The sequence below is a fragment of the Tupaia chinensis genome, unplaced genomic scaffold (assembly GCF_000334495.1).
Source record: "Tupaia chinensis unplaced genomic scaffold, TupChi_1.0 Scaffold000075_1, whole genome shotgun sequence".
In the NCBI taxonomy this organism is placed as follows: Eukaryota; Metazoa; Chordata; class Mammalia; order Scandentia; family Tupaiidae; genus Tupaia; species Tupaia belangeri.
The window spans coordinates 283,551-300,938 of record NW_006159535.1 but is presented as its reverse complement, the minus strand read 5'-3'; the positions used below and the strand labels follow the sequence as shown (position 1 = coordinate 300,938).

Here is a 17,388-nt window from a genome sequence, read left to right as displayed (position 1 = left end):
TTCCTAATGGTCCTTCTTGTGTTTTAAAGTTCTCTCATACACATTTGGGAGATTTATGTCATTTTAATGAATTGATCCTTTTATTATTAAATGTTCCTCTTTAATTTTTTTAAAAAAATTTGTTTCATGAGAGAGAGAGAGAGACAGACAGACAGACAGACAGACAGACACAGGGACCTCTGACAAGGTCTTATAAAACCACAATCTTTACCTCTCCCATAGGGTTCCAGGCGCCCAGGATCATGGGTGTGCCCAGTGGATTCAGGTAGATCTTAGAACTGAACCTAGGGCCATCCCACATGGCTGTGGTATCTTACAGTGGCATCCTACTACCTGTGGCACTGTAGTTGGACCTTTAGAGCTATTTTAAATAAGACTTTTCAAGGTTAATCTAATGAGTAAATAATTTGTTTCATTTTATCAATAGCCTTTTGGAGAGGGTCATCTAGTTTGCCTCTGTTATCAAATTCAGTATTTTTAACTTGTAGGGGAAGTTATTATAACCCTAATATTAATAAATTAACCCCTTTCTAGTTGTAAGTATTATGGTCATTAACATAATTTAATACTAACCCTTTTTGGTTTTCACAGCTTAGAGTATACCTGAATGCAAGGAGGTATTATAAATTGGTTTCTTTTAAATAGAATTTTTAGTTTGTAAAATATAAATTATGAATATAGTTATTGTAGGCCTCATTTGATAATTACGCTAAACTGATTATGTGCATTTCAAAAATAGGTTATATTATCATAGTTGTATTCATTCATCTTAAAATGTTTTTGATTATTTAAAGAAAGTAAATTGTTAAATGAAGCTAAATAACTTCCTTTTTCTGCTTTCTTCTTTAGAATCAAGTTTCTTACTGGGAAATGCCCAGATTGTGGACTGGCCTGTAGTTTATAGTAATGACGGTTTTTGTAAACTCTCTGGATATCATCGAGCTGACGTCATGCAGAAAAGCAGCACTTGCAGGTAGGTAATAGAACAGCCTAGGAATCTTTTCTGAAACTTGGCCATTCTAACTGTGGTTAAATGCTTAAGCTTAGGGGCCAGCGGGCAGCATAGTGGTTAAGGTGCTAGGTTCCCAAATGACCAACTGTGGTTTGAGTCGCAGACCTGGTGGCTTGAAAACCACACTGGGCGTGTGTGTGCATGCCCCAAATCCCAGGAGTAGAATGGATAAGAAGGGATTGTAGAGTGGCCATCCCTCCTGGGGGATGATTTCTCACTTTCCCTCTCAGTATCTCTGGTGAGTGTACTCACCCTATGGCAAAAAGCTTAACAAAATAAATAAAAGGCTTAAGCTTATTAGATTCACTTATGAAAACTATAGAGTAAAAGTTGCTACAGAAATTAAACTGTCAATGGAAATAAATAATTTATGAGTCACTGGTGAAAACTTTTGCAAAGGAAGTTTTTTTTTGAGTATTTGTCAATTAATTCATTTGATAAATATCTTTTGCTTGTCTACTATAAGCCAGGAGGTAGTCTCGGTGCTGAGTGGTCAGAAGGCTGTTCTATATCCGGGAACCACGATTAGCATCAGGACCACTGGAGCAACTAAAATTGCCTTGAACAGAATAAACAACCTCAGTCATCTAGAACATTGTTGGTGAACATTTAAAGAACATAAAAAATAAAGTTCTTACATTCTGTGTAAATCACAGGTACTTTGTGATATTGGTACATTATACCATTGCTATTTTGTTTCACTTATGTAAAACAGACTGCCATTTATATTATTTTTAACAGTTCTTTTAAAAATAGGCTATCTCTGTGAGCTTAAAGAACATAAAGAAAAAAAGGAATCAGAAAAAAGAAAGGAAACCATGTGTATGTATAATGTGTATATATATAAATGTATGTATGTGTATATATATATACACACACATATATAAATACATATGTGTGTGTATATATATATATCTAAATTGGTATATGTGTGTGTGTATATATACATATGTATATACACATATATACACACACATACACATACATATACACACATACACACATACACACACACACACACACACACACATATATATATATATACACACACACACACACACACACACACACACACATACCAATTTAGAACCTAAAACTTTTCACAATATTTCAGTAAGGCCAGATGGGATGTTTTTTCCTTGAGTTAATTTTTCTTTAAAGCTCTCACTTAACTAAACAGTAAACCAAGTTATCTTAGAAGCTCAGGGAATCTGAACATTTTTTTAGTTTAAATACTATTTTTCAGATGAGGAAATTGAGTTAGATCTATGTTAGAGGATTTTTCCAGGGAAACACAGTGATTTATCATTTTTCTGCCCAATTATGCTGAGAAGTTACACACACACACACACACACACACATATATATATATATATATATATATATATATATATATATATATATATATATATATATATATATATATATATATATATATATATATATATATATATATATATATATATATATATATATATATATATATATATATATATATATATATATATATATATATATATATATATATATATATATATATATATATATATATATATATATATATATATATATATATATATATATATATATATATATATATATATATATATATATATATATATATATATATATATATATATATATATATATATATATATATATATATATATATATATATATATATATATATATATACACACACACACACACACACACAGTGTATACAATGTTGTTATGTGTGTTTGAGTGTATATATGTGTATGCATGCATTTTGCGTATTTCTGGAGGGCAGGAGTTTATTATACCAGTGAGTCTAAACCTGACCACACATAGAAACCACATTAACAGGTTTTATAAAGCACAGATTCCCATTCTTCATAGACTGATTGAATCAGATCACCCAAGATGGGTGAATGGGGCCGTGACTCAGTGTTTTTAACCAGCAGCTTAGATGGTTAAGATGCTTATCTAGAATTCAGAAATGACCTGTTGAACATTGAAATGAACATCCTCTTCCTTCCCCTGTTTTAGCCTAGCCATCTTCATTTTATTTCTATGGAAGCCATTCTCATGCTCAGCCTCACTCCCAGGTATGAGATGGGACAGTGGGAGTGATGAACGTCTGTGACTGGCTGAGACGCCTTCGGGTAGCACAGATGATGTGCCTTTTTAGCCACGGTGTGCATCTGCCCTCACGTAGCAGATAGGTGTGGGCTCTCGGTTCTGGGAGGGCTGAGCTTTGTATTAGGTATCACTGCTCCCCAGTGTTCCTAGCAGAGATTAAGTTAAGAAAAGGTTAGTTTTATGGCAGACTTTATCCTGTGGAACAGCCTTTGTAAAACAGAGTTTCAGAAATGCTCCCATACCCATTTCTTCTTCTGAGACTTCTAAGCTTCATCTTCACGCCAAGCCTGTTATGGACACCATCTTCAACCTGAAGGCTAGATGTATTTTTTTCTTTTTCTGAGTCCTCATAGTTCTTTGCAAGTATTTCTGTGCCACCATCATTTGCTTTTAGATGTACTCATCTTATCCCTTGGGTTTATATTGTTATTGATTTTATTGTTGTTTTTAAGCAGTATTGCTATCCATGTCTGTGTAGATTGTAAAGTTCTGCTCTCATCCCTTTTTGCTTTCCATTGTGTCTGCTTTGTTCCCATCCTGGTTTTTTTCTTTTTTGCTTTAGAGTGTTTTTTTCTTTTTTGCTATAGAGTGCATGCACTCACCAGAAGGACAGAGACAGAAAGTGAGAAATCACTCCCCAGGGCGGATGGCCACACCGCAGTCCCTTCTCCTGCATTCTACTCTCGGGATCTTGGGCACGCAAGCACAGCCTGGGGTGAGTTTAAGTCACCAGTTCCGGGCCTTGAACCACAGTCGACTACATGGGAGTCCAATGACATAGCTGTTATGCCAACTGCTGGTTCCCCATCCTGTTTTCTTTGGCAAGTGTAATTTTTTTTTTCTAAAAGAGATTAATAAAAAAAATGCTGGCAGAGCCAGTATTTTGAAAATGATCATATTCTTAACTAAAATAATTTCTAATTTCTGGTACAAAATGCCCCACATATTTTGCTAACTTAAAAATGATAACAGTTTAACACCCACACTGAGCAATGAAGACTAGCATCTGATGTATGGAGAATCATATCTGAGCTCTATCAGATTTTCTTGGAATCAGGATTTATTTTTATATTCTCCCCTTTCACAATCTTTCATCTTCCTTTTGAAATGAAACTATATCCATTTGATGTTTATTGTAGCATTATTTAGAAGGCAGAAGACCTATAAATAATAAAAATGTCTTGTAGTAGTGAGAGATTTGTTAAAAAATATAGCAAAGCCCTAAAAATCATATGTTGGAAGGATAACAACACTGAAAGAAGCTAAACAACATATTATCAAGAAAAGTAAAACAAACAAACAAACAAAAAACACTCCCCAAAACTCTAAAAATAAAACAAAGACTCCAGCTATCTCAAATGACAGTTTATAATTATAAACAATATCTGGGGGCCAGCTTATAGTGTAATGGTTACATCACTGGACTCTCACATGAGTGACCGCAGTTCACATCCTGCACCCAGTGGCTTATAACTCATGCCAGGTACGTATGTGTGTGTGCCCAAAATCCCAAGAGGAGAATAGAGGGGAAGGGATTGAAGCATGGCCATCTCCCTTACGGGGTGATTTCTCTCTTTCTGTCTCTCTGCCTCTTTCTGTCTCTCCAGTGAGTGCACATGCCCTATAGCAAAAATCTCTTTAAAAAAGAAAAAAAGAAAAAAAAAATACCTGCATCATAATTCTAACTTTATTGTATGCATCTTTTATTCCCTTTTTAAAATAAATCTATAAAAGCCATTGAATATGAGACATGAGAAAACAGGGACGAAAGAAGAAAATTATATACACCTTTAGAAATACAGGTTTAATAGCTAAAAGTTATAATTGTATTTTGGAGTCAGTAGATTTCAATTGAATGTATAGCTAAATCACTTGACATTGAGAATAGGCTTGTAAATAATTTAAATAATTTATCTGATTTTAATAAGGACAAGTTTTAGACAAACACAAAAGAAAAAAAAAGCACGTTAATTTCTTTTATTGTCATATGAAGAGGCTGTGGTTAATTCTGCTTTTTTTTTTTTAATTTTTTCCTTCTTTGTCCTTCTTAATCCTTCTTCCACTGAACCAGGGAAACAGAAAGAAATTAAACATTCTTCTTGGTTTGTCACTATATGGTCATGTGCTCTATTGGACAAGATGGCTCTTTATTTATTTATTTTTTTCTTTCTTTTCTCCTTCACATCATCCCTCTTCCTCATTCCATAGTTATTCATTCTAGTGTATTTATTTTATGTCTTTCTAATCCATCTTCCATTTGTTTATTAAATATATATATTCTTGAAATGATGTTTTTATATGTTTGGCTTTAATAACTACATAGTTTGTACTATACAGTCATATTTATGTTTTTTTACTCTTTTTCAGTAAGCATTACATTTTTGAGATTTCTTTATGTTTCTCTTTGACCATCTATTTTATAATTTCTGATTGTTATCTAGTGTTCTATTATCTTCACAACCTTCATTTTATATATCCATCTACTAGTCATGGAATCCAGACTTGGCTACCTCCAGCAACTTGGAGATAAACATACTCATACACATCTTCTGTGGTCCTGTGTGAGACATTTTCTATACCTGTGTCCAGAAGTGGGATTGATGAATAGTAGCATGCATGTCGAATCTGTTAATTATCAACTAAGCGATTGCTAGCCAGGGCAGAGTTCTGTTTCTACTCTCACCATCCATGAGTAGAGGTTCCATGTTTTTCTACATCCTTGCTATGTCAGAATGGTATCTAAGCTTCTATTTAGGAAAATATGATGTATGCTTTTACTGTCTCATTTTTGTTTTAGCTAAAAGAAAATTCTTATGACACTTTAAGATTCCTAGGATTCTCAAATCTATTTTATTGTCTAATAATTATATTTCCAACCATTGGAGTGTTTTGCTATTTATTGAAGGATAAAAGAAGTATTGCATGTTTAAAGAAGATTATAGGCTTTTGGGGAATGACATTTAAAAGCTTTTGATCTTATCTTATGACCTTAAGAAGTCCTGACATTCAAGACACGGGACGTTAAGTTAGGTAGGGACCGCTTTAGCATTCTGCCTTTTATTAACCTAAAACTTAAAAGCCTGCTGTCTTTTGTTGGATAGAAGGGAGCAATCATATATCATAGGTAGGAAAAACTGAAGAGCAGATAGATGCTTTCGAGTATATATATATGTATATATATATATATATTTTTTTTTTCTGGGAAGGCCATTAATAGTCCCTAACCCAAGCCATCAAATTAGACAATAAAGCAGAAATATTAGAAGACACATTATTAAATAGATATCACAAGCAGTTTTATTAACTCGGAATTGTCTCCGCAGTCAGCAAGAGCACATTACACATGATGGATGTCTGTCAGTCCTATTTCACTGGACTGAGGTCACCGCTTCACACGGTGACACTGAGGAAAAGTGCTGGAGGGCAGAAGTGCTCCAGTGCCCCAACGGTGCCAGATGGCAGTGCTATCCCTGCTTTCCCTTAATTACATGTTATGGACCTACCAATTATGACTCTATCTAAATCCTTTTAAGGCCATATTAATTAATGGGTTGTGAAACCTTTTGGTTATGATCCCCTGTAGAAAGTAATGTGTTTGATTTATTCCAGAATCACCTCTTTCAGAGTTCAAAAGCTGTGTTCTTATCTGTTTTTAATTTTCTCTCTTTAACTGTCTCAGGCGTCCTTTCCTCTTTTTGATCCATTGAGTACGGATGTCAGTCTACCTCCCTTTAACCTTTACAAAGAATCTACTGCTGTGGCCAGTCCTGTGTGGGAGACCACCTTTAGTGACTGCATTAAGTTATTCCATAGTTTCTTTAATGAAGCATTTGCTAGGCTATGAAATACAGTCTGTAGATAATATTGTCCCTAACTAGTGGTGACTTGACCATGTGTGGTATTGTAGTCTAGGAACACTGTTTGCCATTAGCAGAGTAAAATAGGTTAACAGAACTTGTGATGAGATTATAGTTTTTTCAGAGTGTTAAGGTTCTTTTCTGCTCTGGAAGTCTATTAGCCATCATAGCCATCCTTACTGTTAAATATCACAGTGAGGCTTGTTAGTGAGATTTGGATGGTAGAACAAGGGATTCGAGAAGAAATAAATCCTGCTAGACTAAACCCACCTGTTCTCAAAACTTTCCTAGGATGGACACACATGACAGATAAGATCTAAACAGATGTTTAGAAAAGCTGGATATGGCCTAGATCAGGCCTGAAGAAAACTTCTTTCTCCCAAGACTAAATCTTACCACCAGCTGGTGGCCAGATTCTATTGGAGCAGGTCTTGAGTGAGTTTGGACTTCTTCGTGGACTTAAAAGAAGATTCACAGAACCATGTTCATCTCCCTTAAGACATGGAGACTCTGCCTGTTGGCATATATGGCCTGGTTTATGTTCCAGAATTACAGAGAAGCAGGGGAGTGAGGCTGTGATAAGAGGCATATCAGTAATATTTCAGCCATTGCCCAGCACATTATATTAATAATCTGTTACTTCATATATATTTGCCTTTTAATCTGTACTCTTTAACCTTTAGTTATATTATCATTGTCATTATTTTACTGATGAGGAAACTAAGAGTCAGAGAGGTTATATGACGTTCCATGAATTACAGTTTGTAAGTGGTTCTTCAAAGGTCCTCTGTTATATCATGACTTCTCAATATTGTAGCAGAGATTGCTTGTAGGAATTCAGTTTTATTCTCCTTCTTATAAAATAACAGTGTATTATGGACATCATTTATAGTTACCAAATATTTAAAGATATTCACAATATATATTCTTTGAGGCTATTCGGTAAGAGACATGAAAACTATACAAAATTATCATGTCTAGTTTCTAGCATCTGATACTATTTCTAAAATTTGGGTCACCTTAAATTCCATTAACTGTTCAAAAATTGCATCGAGCTTCAACCATCCTAAGTCAGGCTTCCAGAAACCACTATAAAAAATTCAACATTTACATGTAACAAAGCCAGACATATAAGCAAATGTGTCATACCCATAGAAGATGTGGAATCATCGATATAGTCTGGACTTGGGCAACTTTGGGTGGAAATACTTTTAGACTTTGAATTAACTTGTAGAACAATTGCTTTTGGAGAATAGATAGTACAGTTCAGACATTCTTTATAGACCATTTTGAAATATCATTTATTATTTAACTGCTTGCTGCATTTTACCACTTCAAATATGTGTTCTGTCACTGGAAATATAGTGTATAATAAAGTGATATCTGAATGGAACAATCTAAGAGACTATTTTTTTAAAATGTATTGAGAATTTAATAACATGGATTTTTTTTCTTAAACACCTTTATTTTCTGAAGACAAGCAATTTTAACATTGGAAACATCTTAACTAATAAACATGTATAATAGAGTTTTCATGGTTTATTTGAAAATTGCTTGTCATTTTCATCTTCTTTTCAGAATTTTAGCTATATCAGGCCTCTGTAGTATTACTTCTTAAGTGGTATTGTTAAACTAATTCCCCAAAGAGTTTCTTTTCTTTTTTTCTTTTTAAAAGTTGTAACATTTAAAAATCCTATTAGAATGAAACAATTTTTATTTTAGTTGCTTGTTATAAATGTTTTCTTATTCTATTTTTATGTCAATCACTTGTGAATATTATGTTTCAGTTATTGAGCCATAGAAACCTGTCTTTCTTTTTATTTTTTGAGATAGATTTTTGCTATAGGGCACATGCACTTGCAGGAAAGACAGAGAGAGACAGAGAGACAGAAAGCAAGAAATCACCCCCCACGGGAGATGGCCACGCCGCAATCCCTTCTCCTCCACTCTCCTCTTGGGATCTTGGGCATGCAAGCACACATATATTGTGTGGGTTTGAGCTGCTGGGTCCAGGACTCGAACCGTGGTCAACTACGTGGGAATCCAGCAACATAACCATTACACCATCCACTTGTCCCTTCTTTATTTTAAGACCACCAACATTTAGTTAGCTTAATCAGACTCGTCCTAAATTTCTAAATGTTTCTTCTTTACTAAAGAGGTTAAAAGTTAATAAAAAAAGAACTAACTAATTAAAAACAGTCCACTTGGTTATAAAAATATTATTTAGAGTATTAAACTAATTTTTTTGTTGTTGTTTGGAGCACAGGGGAGTGCCTTTGCAGTCTTTAACAGAATTCTGATGTAATGTAATGCCTTTATGAGATTTTTTGATTTGTTTTATTTATTTACAATTTTTAATTTGTGATTTCTGATTTATATTTGATCATTGTACATCTCGATAGCATGCAATATGGTTCTTCAAAGTATGCATGCAGTGTGTCACAATCAAATCAAGGATATTATCAAATACATCATAAAGATTTTTATGTAACTCATATAAGCTGAAATTTAGGCTTTGACAAGAACGTGCGGCTTTTCCAAGTTTATGCTTTATGCAGTTATTCACAGTTAACGTACTGTGGTAACCAAAATTTGAAGTATGTTGTGGTGAAACTGATAGTATTTAACTAAATCATGGTAATTGAAATCTGTGTATATGGGGGAAGTGCTCTCTTACTGTATGAAATAACTTCTAACACTAGTTCAGCAACCATGGTTTTTTAAAGCATGGTTTAACATTTTAATATATCTATATGTCCTCTAACATAAAATTCTAAACCTAAAATGTATACAATATAATTTATTAAAATATGGCTAAACTTATACTTTATTGTGTGGGAACAACATATTTTGAAGCCAATTTTGAATACTTAAACAGAAACAATGCTATGCTTTTCTGTAGTATTTTAGAAGCAACAGAAAATTGACATGGATTTTTAATTTTTTTGTTTTTCAGTTTTATGTATGGGGAATTGACTGACAAGAAGACAATTGAGAAAGTCAGGCAGACTTTTGACAACTATGAGTCGAACTGTTTTGAAGTTCTTCTGTACAAAAAAAACAGTAGGTATCTCACTTTTCAGTAAGTTGAGCCAACTATTATTATTATGTTTTAGTAAGTGATATTTGAGTGACAATGTGAAGAGAATGTCATGCTCTTACTGCTTCTTTTCTCTGTGTTAAGGGTAAGGATTACTGGTGAAATTAGGTCACAATATTAATAAATTATTTTACCTATGAGAATTGAAATACAAATATGGTATGTTTTATTTATTTATTTAAAAAATCTTTTATTATAAATTGACAGATAATAGTTATATATATTTATGAGTTGTAAAGTGATATGATTTATGACTACCATGTGGAATAATTAAACAAATTAATATATCTATCACTTCAAATACTTACTGTTTTAGGGAGTAGGTAAGATTTGAAATTTACTCTATTAGCACTTTGAGATGTATAATATGTTATTGACTGTATTCATCACCTTATACAGTAAACCTACAAAAAAGAAAACAACCAAAACAAACAAACATATTACTCTTGTTTATTTGAGGTGTTCTACCCTTCAACTATCTTTTCCTCATTTCCATTGTTTTAAATTCCACTTACAGTAAGAATATGTGGTACTTGTCTTTCTATGCCTGGCTTATTTCACTTAGCAGTATATTCTTCATATCCATCCATGTCGTTGGAAGCGACAGAATTTCTTTTTTAAAGGTGAATAATGTTTAATTGTATGTATATATCATATTTTCTTTGTTCTTTATCTATCAGTGGGAATTTAGGCTGATTAAGTAATAAGTTGGCTATTGTGAATTGTGAGGCAGTAACAGAGGAGTGTAGAAATCTCAATATACTGATTTAAAATCTTTTAGGTAAATACACAGAAGTGAGGTTAGACGATAATTTTATTTTTTATCTTTGGAGAAATCTCCACACAGTTTTCCAGAATGGGTGTGCTAATTTATATTCTTACCAACAGTGTGCAAGTGTTTTGGTTTCTCCATATTCTTGTCAAGCTTTGTTTCATCTTTTCGATAATTGCTCTTTTGACAGGGAGTAGTAAAATCGTTGTGGTTTTGATTTGTATTTCTCTAATGATTAGTGAGGTTGAATATTTTTTTCATGTGCCTTTTGGCCATTTATATGTCTTCTTTCGACAAGTATCTTTTCACGTTTGTTGTCCATTTTTAATCAGTTTACAGGTATATGTCATTTTATTGCTCTCTATCATGTTTTGCAGATATTGCAATTTTTACAAATTGAAAGTGTGTGGCAACCCTGGGTTGAGTTAATCTACCAGGTGCATTTTTTTTTTTTCTAACCGCATAAGCTCACTTTGTGTCTCATGTCATCACATTTGGTCATTTTCACAAATATCTTTTTTTTTTTTTTAGGTCTTCCAACAGTTTATTAGAAAGAATGTAGACATTTTAAAAAATCCCCACTGTCATGAACATAAATTGAGGTTTTTCAGCCCTAGTATAAGCTGAATCAAAAAAAGAAATAAAAAATCCAATAGTGTAATTAACATTTTTTTTTTTACTCATTTGCCATACTGACAGTGCAAATACAAATCTGGTCTAAATGTACAGACTTTCAAGCAACAATGTGCAGCTTTCTTTGTCCTCCATGCTAAGAGTTATAAAAGCTTAAGGGCCAAACAATACCAAATGTAGAGGCTTCAGAAACCATCTAAGTAGGGCATTCGCTAGTTTTAGCTAAGATATATCTGGGAACACTGACAAGTGATCACTTACATACAGAAGTAAATTTTTGAAAAATAAACTTTGGTGGAACAATCCTTAAAGATACACCAGAGGAACAGGTGGTTATTAGTTTCAGCTATCAGCCGATTTTTGTTTCAGCCTCTTTAAATCCATGTTTTAAAATCTAAAATTTAGTTCTTTCCCTTAGCTGAGAGCTTCCTATCATGTCAATTTCTATGTTATGAAGTAATGGAGACTTAGGTGAAATGTTTTATTTATCACCACTGCTTTATCAATTGTCTAGGACCTCAACAGCTTCATGGAAGTCTGGGAAATGTTCATGCATAAGGTTATTGCCTTAGCTGACTTAAAACTGCCCCATACAATGGTACTTACCAACCCTTATTGAAGCCTTTTAAAAAAACAAACAGGTTGAAAATGGGTTAAAGGAGGCAAATACAGATAGCATCTGCCTTTAGAGCTATCAACTCAGGAATTCTTTCAATTATGAAATCTTGCAGAGAAATTTTTCTTTCTCAAAATCCAGGTGATGACAACATTCTTTACTCCAGATCTGGCATTTTCTCATCATCACTGTCTTGTGAATCATCATCTGCTCCATCTACTTCTGGTAAATCTTAAATCTACATCCTTATCACCACCCATGGTGTTCATCCTCTCAGAGAAATGATCAAAATTAGACATGTCTTCATCTGAATCGTCTTCCCAGTCTTTCCAATGATTCAAATCCACACTAAGCCAATTAAGCTTCGCCCTTTCTTTTGTTAACCTTGGCCATGACTGTCCAGATTCTCCTTTCTGTAAACAACATAAAATTGATCTATTCGTTCTTTTATGCTTGGAATCATTTGGATCAATACAGTGGAAAAGATCAATTTCATTTAAATGTTTAAAATTATCATTTCCTCCAAGACAACTGAATGTAAGTTTGGATTTTTCAAAATTTACATTAACATCTTTACTGTCTTCAACACAAAATTCAATGATGATATCTTAGTCCCTTCTATCATACTACTTTGCAAAAGCAGGCCTCGTTATGAACGCGACAGGGGGACGGGTGGGCGGGCCTCTCTGGTGGTGGCAGCTGGGAAGTCCACTATCCTGCGGTGGCGACTCTAGCGTTTTGTGCCCGGTCCCGGCCTCTGCTCGCTCCCCTCAGGTGACCGAGGCAGCCGAGGGTTTGACCTGGTTCCCCACAGTGCACCGTGTGGAGAGAAGGGCTCCTCAGGTCAGAGAGAAGAGGAAAGTGTAGGAAAAGGGGCGTGAGGACGGAGAATGAATGTGCGTGCTAGTGAGGGGTGGTGAGCCATCTTCACAATTTGCAACTTTGAGATTATTACTATTATTTTTTTTCGGGAGAGGCTTTTGCTATAGGGTGCGTGCGCTCGCCAGAGAGACGGAGAGACAGAAAGGGAGAATTCACCCCCACCCCACCTCTTCTGGCGGGATGGCCACACCGGGATCCCTTCTCCTCCATTCTCCTCTTGGGAGGGACGTACCCGGCATGAGTTTAAGTCGCCAGGTCTGAGACTCAAACCACAGTGGACTACATGGGAGTCCAGCGACATAGCCATTACACCAACTGCTGGTCCCTACTATTTTTATTATTACGTCTGTTAGGGGGATCTATGAATAATAATCTCTGATATTGTAATTGTTGCAGGGTGACACAAATGCACCTATATAACATGGCAAACTTAATAAATGTTGCGTGTGTGGGTTCCCCAGGTAGTGTGGTAGTTAAGGTGCTGGACTTCCACATGGTTCACTGTGGTTCGAGTCTCAGACCCAGTAGCTTGAAAATTATCCTAGGTACATGTGCATATATGCTGAAAATTCTGAGAGGAGAATGGAGAAGAAGGGATTGTGGCATACCCATCCACTTGAAGGGTGATTTTCACTTTCCTCTCTCTGACTCTGGTGAGTGTATGTGTCCTATAGAAAAAAAAAATACATGTGTTCTGCTGCTCTACTTAGCTATTTGTTCACCTCTATTCCTCTTCTTGGGTCTCCTTATTCCTTGAGACACAATAATATTGAAATTAAGCCAATGGATAATCCTACAATGGCCAGTAACTATTCAAGTGGAAGAAAGAGATACTCATCTTTCACTTTAAATCAAAAGATAGACATGTTTAATTTTAGTGAGGAAAGCATGTCAAGTGAGGTAGGCTGAAAGCTAGGTCTCTTGTGCCAAACAGTTAACAAACCTGTAAATACAAAAGAAAATGTTTGAAAGAAATGAAAAGTGCTGTCCCAGTAAACACATGAGGGATAAGGATGTGAAATAGCCTTACTGCTGATATGGAGAAAGTTTTAGTGGTCTGGATATAAGATCAAACCAGCCACCACATTCCCTAAACTGAAACCTAATCTAGAACAAGGCCCTAGTTCAGTTTTATGAAAGATGAAAGAGATAAGGAATCTGCTGAAAAACAGCTAAGTTAGAAGAGGTTAATTCATGAGATTTAAGAAAAGAAGTTATTTCCATGATATAAAAGTGCAATGTGAAACAGCAAGTCCTGATGTAGAAGCTGCAGCAAGTTATCAAGAAACTCTAGCTAAGATAATTGATAAAGATGGCTGCACTAAACAACAGGTTTTCAATGTAGATGAAAAGCTTTATATTCCAAGATGCTATTTAGGATACTCATAGTAAGAGAGTAGAAGTCAATGCTTCAAAAGGTAGGCTGACTCTCTTTTTAGATGTTAATGTAGCTGGGAATTTTAAGCTGAGTGCAATACTCATTTATCATAATAAAAATCCTAGGGTCCTTAAGAATTATGCTCAATCTACTCCGCCTGTGCTTTATAAATGGAAAAACTTAGCCTGAATGATGACATATCTGCTCTAGCATGGTTTACTGAATATTTTAAGCCCACTCTTGGTACCTACAATGCAGTAAAATAATAAATTTATTTCAAAGTTTTACGGTACACTGAAAATGCATCCAATCATCTAAGAACTCTTAGGGAAATGTACGGGAGATTAATACTGTTTTTATAGCTGTAACAGAACACCCATTCTGCAACCCATAGATCAAGGAGTAATTTTGACTTTTAAGTCTTATTATTTAAGAAACACATTTCAAGGGTTGGATGATGGTTTAGCAGTAATGGAACACTCTTTGAGATTGACCACATGGGAACATTCTGGGTTTGCATCTGGAAACAAGCCGGGGTACATCAGGCATGTGTTTGCTTATGATCTGGGGTTGGCTGAGAATGGATGGATGATGGTGTGGTGATTCTATTGGTGGTGCCTGTCTCTCTCTGTCATGGGGTGGGGAAAGAATTAACTTGAGAGAGAGAAATTCATTTTATAAGGCTATAGCTGCCATAGATAATGATTCTTCTGATGAATCTGGGCAAAGCAAATGGAAAATCTTATGGAAAGAATTCACTGTTTTAGATTAAGATTATTCATGATTAATGGGAGGAGATTAAAATAGTAACATAAACATAAATTTGGAAGTTGATTCCAGTCTTCAAGGATGACTTTGAGGAGTTCAGGACTTTATTGAAGAAAATGACTGCAGATGTGGTAGAAATAGCAAGAGGACTAGGCTTAGTAGTGGAGTCTGAAGATGTAACTGAATTGCTACAATTTCAATATGAAACTTTAAAAAATGAGAAGTTGCTTTTTATGGATGAACAAAGCAAGGACTTTATTGAGTTGGAATCTACTCCTGGTAAAGATGCTGTGATCACTGTTGAAATGACAACTAAGATTTAGAATATTACTTAGACTCAGTTGATAAAGCAGAGGCAAGGTTTGAGAGGACTTACTCCAGTTGTGAAAGTTCTAATCTGGATAAAATGCTATTGAACAGCATCGCATGGCACAGAGAGATCTTTCATGAAAGAGTCCATTAATGAGGCAAACGTTGTAGGTATCTTATTTTAAGAAATTGCTATCCCAACTTTCAGCAACTATCACCCTGACCAGTTAGCAGGCATAAAGATTATGACTTGCCAAAGGCTCAGAAGATGCATAGTTTTTTTTTTTTTTCAATAAAGCATTTTTAAATTTAGGTATGTATATATTGTATATTTTTGGACTTTATGTATAGTAGGAAACCAAAAGTTTGTATGCCTTCATTGCAATGTTCACTTTATTGCAGTGATCTAGAATTGCATTTACAATGTCTCAGGTATGCATCTTTGTCCCTGTAAAGTTGTAGTATAGGTTCCATATATATATATATGAGAGAGGTTTTTGCTATAGGACGCGTGTGCTCGCCAGAAAGACAGAGAGAGACAGAGAGACAGAAAGTGAGAAATCACCCACTAGGGGGGATGGCCACACCGCAATCTCTTTTCCTCCATTCTGCTCTCGGGATCTTAGGCACGCACGCACATGTGCCTGGCATGAGTTTAAGCCATCGGTTCCAGGACTTGAACTGCGGTCGTCTACATGGGAGTTCAGCGACATAGCCATTATGCTAACTGCTGGTCCCATGGTTCCTTATATATTTTGAGTATTGACCTTTTTGGATATATGGCTTGTAAATATTTTCTCTCACTTTGAGATTATCTCTAAATGTGACTTTGTTTTAGTAGGCAAATATTTTGTATGAATACTCATGATAAAGATCCTATAGTTTCATGACAATTAATGACAGAGAAGTTCATTAATTTCTTCTTATGATTGGAAAAAAAGGTGATTGGCAACCCTGGGTATGTGCCATTGATTTTCCATACAGACATAGGTAATGTGATAGCTTCTCAATGTGACTCTTTTCTAAAATGCCTTTACTAGGTTGTTTCTTTGGAGTGAAAGTAGCCATTTCTTTGAGAATAGGCTATTCACATCTGGTAGATTTGTATTGACTGTTGTGAGGTGTTATCCATAATGAGATTTGTGTGTGGTCAGTTGTCCATTATATAATCATATTGGTCTTTATATCATAAAGATATAGACTCTCCAAGAGAGTTTGGAGGAAAAAAGCCAACTAAGTAGAAAATGAATGAGTATGTTCAACAGTTAATTTCCTTTTAAATTTGATTTCTTTGCCTGGCCTTTTACTTCTCTTTCTGCTTCTTTCCCAATTGTCTTCTCTTTCCTTCTTTGGAATGAATGATTGCTTCAAAAGATTGGTAAATTCATCTAGTGTTAGTGGCAAATGAAAGTAAAGACCATTATTACCTTCAGGGGAGACCGATGGTTACTGAATTCTAAGTTTGGGAAAGAGCCTAACTTCAACAGGAAACGTGTTCTGTGTTCAGTGTCTGCTGATCTTATGCAGCATAATTTATCTTCTCCATTTTCTTAAACATTTACTCTCTATGGAATATTTGGAATCAAAATGAGATTTTTTTTATTTTAATTATTTGTCTAGCAAAGGAATACCAGTAACTATAGGCATCTCTTCAGAGCAGCACACTTGATAATGGAAACATTTGTCTTTAGTGTCTTTAATTTTACCTAGGAATGTTTTTATCATCATCTTTCATTTTAGAATCAAATCAAGACAGCTATTTCTGTTTAAAGTCACAGCTAAATGTCAGTTTGTCAGCTGGCTTTATTTTTTTTTTTTGAGGGAGATTTTTTGCTATATGGTGCATGCATTCGCCAGAGAGACAGAGTGAGACAAAGAGACAGACAGTGAGAAATCACCCCCAAAGGGGGATGGCCATACCACAACCTCTTCTC

The 17,388-nt window shown here is 34.8% G+C and overlaps 1 protein-coding gene and 2 pseudogenes across 1 annotated transcript in view; 1 reads left to right on the top strand and 2 right to left on the bottom strand.

Moving 5' to 3' along the window:
* The window catches only part of KCNH5 (potassium voltage-gated channel subfamily H member 5), a 113,079-nt gene that overhangs the window by 25,448 nt on the left and 70,243 nt on the right, over nucleotides 1-17,388 (top strand). Inside the window, exons 2-3 of the mRNA XM_027768333.1 lie at nucleotides 850-973; nucleotides 9,953-10,059. Of these exons, the coding sequence (XP_027624134.1) occupies nucleotides 850-973; nucleotides 9,953-10,059 (231 nt within the window). The remainder of the gene's footprint in view (nucleotides 1-849; nucleotides 974-9,952; nucleotides 10,060-17,388) is intronic.
* Nucleotides 12,243-13,611, bottom strand: LOC102488468 (prostaglandin E synthase 3 pseudogene; annotated as a pseudogene).
* Nucleotides 13,912-17,388, bottom strand: part of LOC102488031 (prostaglandin E synthase 3-like) — a 4,843-nt pseudogene continuing 1,366 nt past the window's right edge.